The sequence below is a fragment of the Carcharhinus amblyrhynchos genome, chromosome 2 (assembly GCF_965287045.1).
Source record: "Carcharhinus amblyrhynchos chromosome 2, sCarAmb.v2.hapA, whole genome shotgun sequence".
NCBI lineage: Eukaryota > Metazoa > Chordata > Chondrichthyes > Carcharhiniformes > Carcharhinidae > Carcharhinus > Carcharhinus amblyrhynchos.
The window spans coordinates 27450490-27460953 of NC_137325.1; the positions used below are offsets into that span (position 1 = coordinate 27450490).

The following is a 10464-nucleotide window of genomic DNA, read 5'->3' on the forward strand; positions in this document are numbered from 1 at the left end:
GTGGTGATAAATTTTCTTCTTTCTATTTCTCCAGATAACTCTGGTCTCTCAATAAATTTGAACCAAAATGAATAAATATGCTTCTCAGATAATTAAGTAGAAGGAACTTGATGTGAGGTAGGACAAGTTTGTAAGAATGACAGGCATTTTGTAGAATCATTACATTGCAGGAGGCCATTCAGCCCATCAAGCCTGCACCAACAAAATCTCACCCAGGTCCTATCCCCATAACCCCACAAATTTACCCTGTTAGCACCCCCGACACTAAGAGGCAATCCAGCATGGCCAATCAACCTAACCAGCACGTCTTTCAGACTGTGGGAGGAAACTGGAACACCTGGAGGAAACCCACGCAGACACAGGAAGAATGTGCAGATTCCACGCATGGACCTAAGCTGGGAATCGAACGCAGGTCCCTGGCGCTGTGAGGAAGAGTGCTAACCATTGTATCGCCTTGCCACCCATTATACAGTGCATGGAAAATAGCCAGATTGGCTGCACAGTTTTCATACTTCCATGAGAAAATCTCCCACAGATATGCCAAGTACCTTTAGGTATAACGTCCAGGTTCAACACCAAAAGTGCAATAAAGAAGTGCGATAGGATATCACTTATGTTTATGAAATCACTAATTACATAATCATAGCAAACAGTCATATGGAACATAGTCATATGTTTCATTCACTATTTACCTTTCAGAAGAAATTGGAACTGCAACTTTAATTGTAGCTGCTTTCCATACTCCGGGACACTAATTTCCCTAGCAATTCTGACAACATTAATTTGTAATATTTTTGCAATGTAATTAATTCTCATTTCACTAACCCTGTGCTGAAGTATTGCCTCTATGGCTTGGAATTCAAAAGGCAAAGAGTACGTAACCAGTTGTCCATCTCCAGCTAATTGCAATGTCAGGTACTTCAAAAGCCACTGCTCCAGGTTTGATTGCCGATAATCCAGGATAAGAAGATACTCTGGAGTGATTACAGCCTTTATAATCTGTCAAAGAGAGTAAAGAAAAACGCACAACACCTCTTGAATATTGCTGAAAAAAAGAGACATGTCAAAGCTTTGCATCTTGCACTCATCAGGACACTTTTCAAGTGGTGAGTTATTTCAGCGACAATTCAAGTACCACCAAACCACAACTCTTTGTGAGATGGCCAGCAAGGGTAACACTGGCTAAGTATGTCAGCGAAGGTAATCCTAAAGCTCCAAGTTCTAAAGGTTATTCAGTATGGATCAGTGCTACGGATGTGCTGTACAACCACAGGCTTGATGAAGCACTGTCTCTGGGCAATGTGTAAAATGCTATTATAGAATTTGTTCCAGCTTTTGAATAAGAAATTAAATTAACTTCCTATCTGTTCACTCAGGTGGAGGTTAAACATCTCTTGGAATGTATCCAAAGAAAAGGGGAGTTCTTAGGAGAATTCAGGCCAATAGTTGCACATGGGGGGGTTGGCGGGGGGGGGGGGCATAGTGGTCTCACAGCGCCAGGGACTGGGTTCAATTCTGGTTTGGATCACTGTCTGTCGGAGTTTGCACATTCTCCCCATATCTGCATGTGTTCCTCTGGGGGCTCTGGTTTCCTCCCACAGTCCAAAGATGTGCAGGTTAGGTGCATTGGCCATGCTAAATTGCCCCTTACTGTCCCAGGATGTGTAGGTTAGAGGGATTAGCAGGTAAAGGTGTACAGTTACAGGGATAGAGCCTGTGTGGGATTGTTGTCGGTGTAGGTTCAATGGGCCGAATGGCCTCCTTTTGCACTGTAGGATTCTATGAATTTCCTTCAATAAACAGCACGGTTGCTATCACACTTCTGTTTGTGGGACTTTGCTGTATCTATTTGGCTATTGCATTTCCTACGGTAATTCCAAAAGTGCTAAACAGCTGGAACCTGCTTTGAGGTCCTGAAAGGCACTATATAAATGCAGGTCTTTCTAAATCTTTCTTTTTCCATGATTTTCCAGAGCTTTCTTGGTGCAAACTGGGATTAACTTAAACCTGAAGAAACCATCAAAGCCTGCCTGAATTGGATCACGTAAGATTAAACAGAAATCTCTCTAACTGCGGCAAAAATATTTTTGTCTGCACTGTACTGGGTTTTCTTTTATTACCAGCAACCATTTACAGAGAATTAGTTCTGACATATTTTAACGGTTTTTACAAAGTACAGAAATTACACCTCCTGTTGAGACAGAAGTAAGGCAATTAATCTATGCTTGGATCATGATTTCTGTTAAACGAGTAGTTGTTCAAATTTGTCAATGTTCCTTGAATAGCAAAGGCACTGGATGAAAATGTTTTATTTCTATTTCAAAGAACCAAAGGACCTGTGGGTCAAACCTGTCAGTTCCAACTGCACTTGCCTAGATGTACACTTGACAAGAGACTTCACACATGGCATCAAATCACAAAAAGTGCTTGTCAACAGCAAACACTCCCTGATGATATGGAAACAGCAACATTTAACCTTTTTTTAGGTCCTGCACTCACGGGTTTGATAAAGCACCCAGGAGCACTAGAGAAAGGGAAGCAGGGCGCTTCTTGTAGTGGCCTGGTCAACAATTCTCACTCACTACCGCCAAAAGAGATGATTTCATTTGCTGATTAGAAACCATTGAATCCCTACAGTGCCAAAGGAGGCCATTCGGCCCATCGAGTCTGCGCCGACCACAACCCCACCCCAGACCCTATCCCCACAACCCCACACATTTACCCCATTAATCCCTCTAATCGACGCATCCTGGGACACTAAGGGGCAATTTGGCATGGCCAATCAACCTAACCCGCATATCTTTGGAGCGTGGGAGGAAGCTGGAGCATCTGGAGGAAACCCACTAAGGCCCAGCGAGAATGTGCAAATTCCACACACCCAAGCCGGGAATTGAACCCAGGTCCCTGGGGCTATGAAGCACCAGTGGTAACCACTGTGCCACCGTGCTGCCTGATTGTAGGTAAGAACTATGCAAACTTGTTGCCATATTTTCCTTTAATGGTGAAAGCAACTGATTGGCTGTGGAACAAACTGGGATTGCCTGTGGAAGTGATAACGCCGTGTTGGAATGGAAGGTTTTTCTTTTTTTTTGAATGAACATATCACAATGTGTGGTGCCACCTGTCTGCAGCAAAATGGTGATGTTTTCAAGTGCCTGCTCAGAACATGGGTCTTCCAGAAACCATCCAGTCTAGCAACATAGCAACCAATGAGCCATGTATTGCAAAACAAATGGCAACACTTCTTCATAATCTGATCAACCAAATCCCATTTTATCATTCAATATGTACAAATTTAAACTTAATCTATAAAAATTGCAGATTTGTTTGCAGTGTTTTGTTCACATTGTGGATGTCTTGTTCGATTTTAATGCAAAACACAATTTATGTTATGACAAATATTAGGGTGGCACGGTGGCATAGTGATTAGCACTGCTGCCTCATAGCGCCAGGAACCCGGGTTCAATTCTGGTCTCGGGTCACTGTTGGTGCAGAGTTTGCACATTCTCCCCTTGTCTACGTGGGTTTCCTCTGACTGCTCCCACAGTCCAAAGATGTGCCGGTTAGGTTGATTGGCCATGCCAAATTGCCCCTTGGTGTCAGGAGGATTAGAAGGATAAACACCTGGGTTGACAGAGATGGGGCCTGGGTGGGATTGTTCTTGGGGCAGGTTCAATGGGCTGAATGGCCTCATTTTGCACTGTAGGGATTCTATGATTCTACAAAATATGATGCAAGGAATATCACAGCAACTTACATCACCATTCCATCATTGTCAGTAGACTAAAATCATGGAACTCCCTTCCTAACAGCAGTTCAAGTAAAAACGTCTTACATCAAAGGCAACCAATGATGGGCAATAAACATCAGCCATGCTTGCAATGTCCTTATCCCAAGAATGCAGTAAAAGAAAGTGCTGAATCACCTGGAAGCATGACTGAAGAGCCTTCTTACCTCCATTCTTAAGATGATGCAATTGTTCCTCGTATTAATGCTTGTTAAATGTTGAAATCGTAAATCTCGAGCTTGAAGACCCAGTTCCTGATACAGTTCAGTCTTCTTTCGTTCTGTAATGCAAAAAGTGACATAAACGTTGCCATCAAAATTACTTACTAAACAGTGCTATTTCTCTCTTCTTCTACGTGAGGCAAGGCCACTGAATTTGGTCATAACTACGTTCATTTTGCTATCTAAACCACTAATCAAACTAAACACTCAGATTTGGTAACACCAACTGCAAATGCTGCACTCTCTTTGTCCCACCCTCAGCAGCCCTGTCTTCAGGGGTTTAGTCCCCAATTGCCCCTCTTTGTGTCAGTGATAGCTGGCAGCTCAACTCGGGGTAGTAACATCTAATCAGATGCAAGTGGAGAACAATCACTAAAATGACTAAGCTCTTTTGCAAAGAGCACTGACAGTGGTGGAATGACAGATAGCACACAGCTTGCCCAATGTCTGCCACTGATGAAGATTAGATTGACAGATTTTTAACGTATTCTAAGCATAGTTGGATGCTCAGCAAAAGGCAAACTGTGTACAGGACAATTGTGGCTCTTTTTGGAGAGCGCTCTATGTCCCTTCCCTTGCTTCTCCATGTAGTCCACCTCCTGACCAAGATTTTGGTCTCCCAGCCCCATTTCCAATACTTTCTTCTTCGGTTTAGTGCCCATTTTTGCTCAATTATACATCCAGACCAGACTGCATGACCAAAATGATAGCAGGTGTTGAAATTAAATGAGAACTGTCTGTGGGCCATTGGACAGCACAGTGGCATAGTGGTTAGCACAGCTGCCTCACTGCACCAGGGACCTGGGTTCAATTCCAACCTTGGTGACAATCTGTGTGGAGTTTGCATATTCTCCCCATGTCTGTGTGCGTTTTGATTTGATTTATTATTGTCACATGTAATAATATACAATGAAAAGTATTATTTCTTGCATGGCGTACAAACAAAACATGCCATTCATACAGAAGGAAAAGAAAGAATGCAGAATGTAGTGTTACTGTCATAGCTAGGGTGTAGAGAAAGATCAACTAAATGCAAGGTAGGTCCATTCAAAAGTCTGATGCCAGCAGGGAAGAAACTGTTCTTGAGTCGATTGGTATGTGACCTCAGACTTTTCTATCTTTCTCCCAACAGAAGAAGATAGAAGAGAGTATGTCTGGGGTGCGTGGGGTCCTTAATTATGCTGGCTGCTTTTCCGAGGATCGGGAAGTGTCAAAGAGTCAATGGATGGGAGGATGGTTTGTATGATGGGTTTTCTCTGGGTGCTCCGGTTTCTTCCCACAGTCCAAAGATGTGCAGCTTATGTGGATTAGCAGGGATTATGTGGGGTAATGGGGATAGGGCAAGGAGGAGGGCTAAGGTAAGATGCTCTGTTGGAGAGTTTGTGCAGGCTCAATGGGCCAAATGGCCTCCTTCTGCACTATAGGAATTCTATGGATTTAATGTGGAAGCTTGCAGCTGGCATCACAAGATAGGCAATTGGGAAGAAAGTCATTCTACAACTGCACAATTTGAAAATTTGATGCAAAAATCTCTTTCTGACAAGAAATATGATATTCAGAAAATACAACACGACTCAAAACAAACTTACCAAAGAAGCTCACATTCCCAACTTTGTCATATTTCATCTGAAAGAAAATATACTTTTAACGTGGTACATGTGCATTTTCTGCAAATTTCAATTAAAACATCCACACTGCACTTACTACAGAAAACACTGGAACCACACTGGCAAGAGTAGTTTGTGAAGGGTCTGTGCTGCGGTTTCGTCGCCCATCTGCTGGAGAAATTTAAAAGGTGAAAATATTAAAGACTTGCTTTCCACGTAAACAAGTGCAATCTCTCTCATGTTGATTTTATTTGTACTAAATATAGAATGAAAAAGTTATACAGCACAGATAAGGCTAATGACTGCACCGTGTTCTCAGCACAAGTTATAAAGATGATTGGTGCAGAGAATAGGAATGCCAGGGATGAAGGTAGATTCTTGGGTTATGCTATGCGACTGACAGGCTTGGCGCTGAAACTAAGGTTTAGACTTTCCAGCATTACGGTTTACCTTTTCACTGAGTCAGATTGTTGTTTGTCGAAGCTTATTGTATACAGCAAATTAGTGCGGATGCTGGAATGCAAAACCAAACAGAAAATACTGGAAAATCTCAGCAGGTCTGGTAGCATCTGTAAGGAGAGGAAAGAGCTCATCTTGAGTCCAGCCGACCCTTTCACAAAGGGTCATCTGGATCAATGCATCAGCTGTTTTCTCTCCTTACAGGTGCTGCCAGATCTGCTGAGATTTTCCAGCATTTTTATTGTGCGCAAATTGGCTACCATGTTATAAAAGTGATAATATACTTTTAAAAAGTATTTAATTGACTGTGAAGTATTTTATACATTAAGGGTCAGGAAAATATATGAATCCAAGTTATTTACTTCAACCCATCTTGCGCTAGCATGGCAGGTCATTCGCAATGTGGCCTGCAGTATATTAGAGTCACTACGCTTCACATGACGTACAAGTTACTAACAGTTTGTGTAGAGAAGAGTACACAGGATAACCCAATATACGAGGAGGGTAAATTACTTCAGTACCGATCACGGAGCTGTCACATTTAGTTGGTGAGATGGGCACACTATCAACATACTCTGCCTCAAAAGACTGTGGATTGTGCCAAATGCAGTTTTCAAAACAGTGATTTTTTTTTGAGCAAGGGTATCTCGGAATATGGAGCAAATGGAGTGGAGCTGCAAATCAGACATCATCCACATGAATGGTAATGAGGCTCTTTCTGGTTCCTATATGGAGTCATACTTATTTTTAATATTAACATAATGAAATACAATTTACCATTTCACCTCCAAGTTGCCACTGTATGTCATCGAGATACGAACTTCAAATTCCCTCTGTAGATCTGGAAAATCTCAGCAAGTCTAGCAGAGAGAATAGAGCCAATGTTCCGAGTCTGGAAGACTTTTCACCAGCTCTCTCCACAGATGCTGTCAGATCTGCTAAGACTTTTCAGCTTTTTCTGTTTTTGTTTCAGATTCCAGCATCTGCAGTATCTTGTCTTTATCTCTGCAGATCTGTTTGATATGCTACTTCATCCAATATCAAGTCCTCACCACCTTTCAAATCTTCCCTCCTCCGATCTTTCCCAATATCTATACCACTTGCTCTATTCTTTACATGAAGGAACTTGACCCATTCACTATGATCAGAGACATTTTCCTACTCAGATAGCAGATGTGATCAACTGCCTTCTGGTATCATGCGGTTGGGGGTTGGGGGATGTGGTGGAGGGTGCTTGGTTACCTGCAGCTGTAATGCTGGGACAATGTGGTGTGCAAGTTATGGTTTTGACTGGAGGAGTTTTGTGTTATCAGCATTCAGATGCAGGCTCAGACGTTCATAGATTTCTTCCAACAAGTCAGGGTGCCATTCTCATGTGGTAGCTGGGCTGGACAAACCTTCGTCTTCCGAAGTGGGCTCTCAACTCCCAATTGTTGATCACAGGGCAACTGAAAACCTACTTGACGAAAATTGGCTTTGACTTCAACACAGTTGACTTTGAACACAGCCCTGCTTCAACGAGATGTAGCTGTCTTTGAAGAGGGCAGATGAAGGTCCACAACGCAAGAGAAAGAAGAAAGTTCCAGAAGGTGTGCAATCCCTCATTGACCACAGATGAACTAATTGTAACTTTTACGTTCCTGTCAATGCTGAACCTCCCTTAATCTTTTACCTTCCTTCCTCTTTAACTTTGTACTGACTTCACCCCATTTCTTACATCTTCTTTCCCTCTCCCCTTTTTGCTCTCTCTCCACACTAGGCAGCCATCTTTGATCCTTGCACCAAAAAACAACCAATTATTATTGGTGTCTAGTCAAATGTCATTCCAACTTTCCTGCACTTGCTACCATGGGAAATTATAATGCAAAAAAAAACAGCTTGCAAGCAATACTCTATAATGTGCATATTCGAAATACATACTCACACTGCCTGCTTGATTTGAGCTTAAGGATTTGGTGGGCCTGGATTTCCATCCCACACGAATGTAGCTCAGAAATATTTCTTTCATGTGCGCAGTGTTGTGAAATCCTACACATACTACTGTATTTAAAGCATGATAATTTAAGAGGATTGGTGAATCTAGCTTGCTCTTTCACGGATCGTAGCAAAGACCTGGTTAGTCCGGAGATCTCCATTCACCAGTTTGTGGTTTAAAGTTCCCTCTCAGCCAAGGGGGGAGCTGAGACCCAAATAAACGATCTCGTCAACAGTCAAGGGCAATGATATGGAAATTCTCTCCCGGAAGAAAACATTAAGCAGCAGTGGAGCCAAGTACCGAAACCAAGTGCCCTTTTAAAGTAACTTCTGTAGATACGAGTGAAGGTCAGCTGTCAGGAAGACTTTGCAAGACTACAAGGAGCGTGACGCTGCGAACCATCCGGGCAGGATTCTAATTCAGAATGCATCCATTAGTAACAATTCTGTTACACAGGAAACTGACATGCAACAATGTGCGCAAGCGCAGTGGAGTGGAGGGCGCACGTTCTCGCATGCGCATTACCGTCTGGATTGTTGAACGATGCGCATGTGCTGGAGTGCAGTCCTCAGCGCAAAATGATCTGTCAAGTTTCACCAGCTGATAGATTCCCTGTATTTTGGTTTCAGGGAAAATAAATTGAATGAGTACACCTGTTTATTTAGGAAAAAGGGATAGGCAATGCCCCAGTGGTGTTATCACCAGACTATTAATCCAGAAACTCGGTTAATGTTCTGGTTACTGGGGTTGGAATCCTGCCATGGCAGGTGGTGGAATTTGAATTCAATTAAAAATATCTGGAATTAAGAATCCACTGATGACCATGGAACTAGCATCGATTGTCGAAAAAACCCATCTGGTTCACTAACGTCCTTTACGGAAGGAAATCTGTCCTTATCTGGGTCTGGCCTACAGGTGATTCCAGACCCACAGAAATGTGGTTGACACTCAGTTGCTCTCTGAAGTGGACTAGAAAGCTGCTTACGTCAAGGGCAACTAGGGATGGACAATAAATTCTGGTCAGTCAGTGATGCCCACATCCCACAAATGAATGAAAAAAACTTGTATATGTATGAAAGAACATTTGAATTTCTATAACTCCTTTCACAAACTCAGGACATCTCGGTGCATAAACAGCCAAGTAGTTCTGAAGTGTCCCAGATGTTGTAAAAAATGTTGTTCTTTCACTGGCATTTGTTGCCCATCCCTAATTGCCTTTGAGAAGGTAGTAGTTAGCTTTCTTTTTCAGTGTAGGTGCATCCACAATGCTGTTAAGGAGAGAATTCCAGGATTTTGATTTCATTTGATTTGGTTTATTATTGTCACATATATTAGTATACAGTGAAGGGCATTGTTTCTCGCATGCAAAACAGATAGTATACCATTCATAGAAAAGGAAAGGAGCGAGTGCAGAATGTAGTGTTACATTCATAGCTAGGGTGTAGAGAAAAATCAACTTAGTGCAAGGTAAGTCCATTCAAAAGTCTGATGGCAGCAGGGAAGAAGGTTGGTATGTGACCTCAGACTTTTGTATCTTTTTCCCAATGGAAGAAGATAGAAGACAGAATGTCTGGGTGCATGGAGTCCTGAATTATACTGGCTGCTCTTCTGAGGCAATGGGAAGTGTAGACAGTGTTAATGGATGGGAGGCTGGTTTTTGATTTTGATCCAGCGACATTGAAGGAAAGGCAATATCATTCCAAATTAGGATGGAGTGTGGTTTTGAGAACATGCAGGTGGTGGAGTTCCCATGAAGCAGCTGCCCATGTCCTTCTAGGATGACTGTAATCTGCATACAGATTGGGAGAGTCAAATTAATCACAGTACAATAGAGGAGGAATTTCTGGAGTGCATACGGGATGATTTTCTGGAGCAATATGTTGAGGAAACAACAAGGGAGCAGGACATCTTGGACTGGGTGTACTGCAATGAGAAAGGATTAGTTGGCAATCTCGTTGGGAGAGAACCCTTGGGTATGAGTGACCATAATGTGATAGAATTTTTTGTCAAGGTGGATAGTGATGTAGTTGATTCTGAGACCAGGGTCCTGAATCTCAGTAAAAATAACTAGGATGATATGAAGCATGAATTATCCATGATGGACTGGGTAACATTACTGAAAGGAAAGGCAGTGGACAGGCAATGGCAGGCATTAAAGAACGAATAGGTAAACTTAATTCCTGTTTGGCCCAAGAATGGTAAGGAAATTGTGGCCAAACCATGGCTTATAAGGGAAATTAGCGATAGTATCAGATTCAAGGAAGAAGCATACAAATTGGCAAGAAAAAGCAATAGGTGTGAGGATTGGGAACAATTTAAAATTCAGCAAAGGAGGACCAAGCGACTGATTAAGAAGGGAAGAATGAGTATGAAAGTAAACTGGCGGGGAACAGAAAAACTGATAGCAAAAGTTTC

At 42.3% G+C, this 10464-nt stretch overlaps 1 protein-coding gene across 3 annotated transcripts in view; it reads right to left on the reverse strand.

Annotated features, from left to right (window-relative positions):
* The window catches only part of mrs2 (magnesium transporter MRS2), a 29312-nt gene extending 20797 nt beyond the window's left edge, over positions 1–8515 (reverse strand). Inside the window, exons 1-5 of one of the 3 annotated variants that reach the window (XM_080203906.1) lie at positions 7999–8515; positions 5713–5783; positions 5598–5634; positions 3955–4067; positions 826–999 (exon numbers count right to left, since the gene is read on the reverse strand). In XM_080203906.1, the coding sequence (XP_080060032.1) occupies positions 826–999; positions 3955–4067; positions 5598–5634; positions 5713–5783; positions 7999–8209 (606 nt within the window). In that variant the 5' untranslated portion in view covers positions 8210–8515. Of the gene's footprint in view, positions 1–825; positions 1000–3954; positions 4068–5597; positions 5635–5712; positions 5787–6851; positions 7791–7998 lie in introns of those variants that run through there. The other 2 variants (XM_080203896.1, XM_080203915.1) reach the window with 2 other exon arrangements.
* Positions 8516–10464: the final 1949 nt, after the last annotated feature.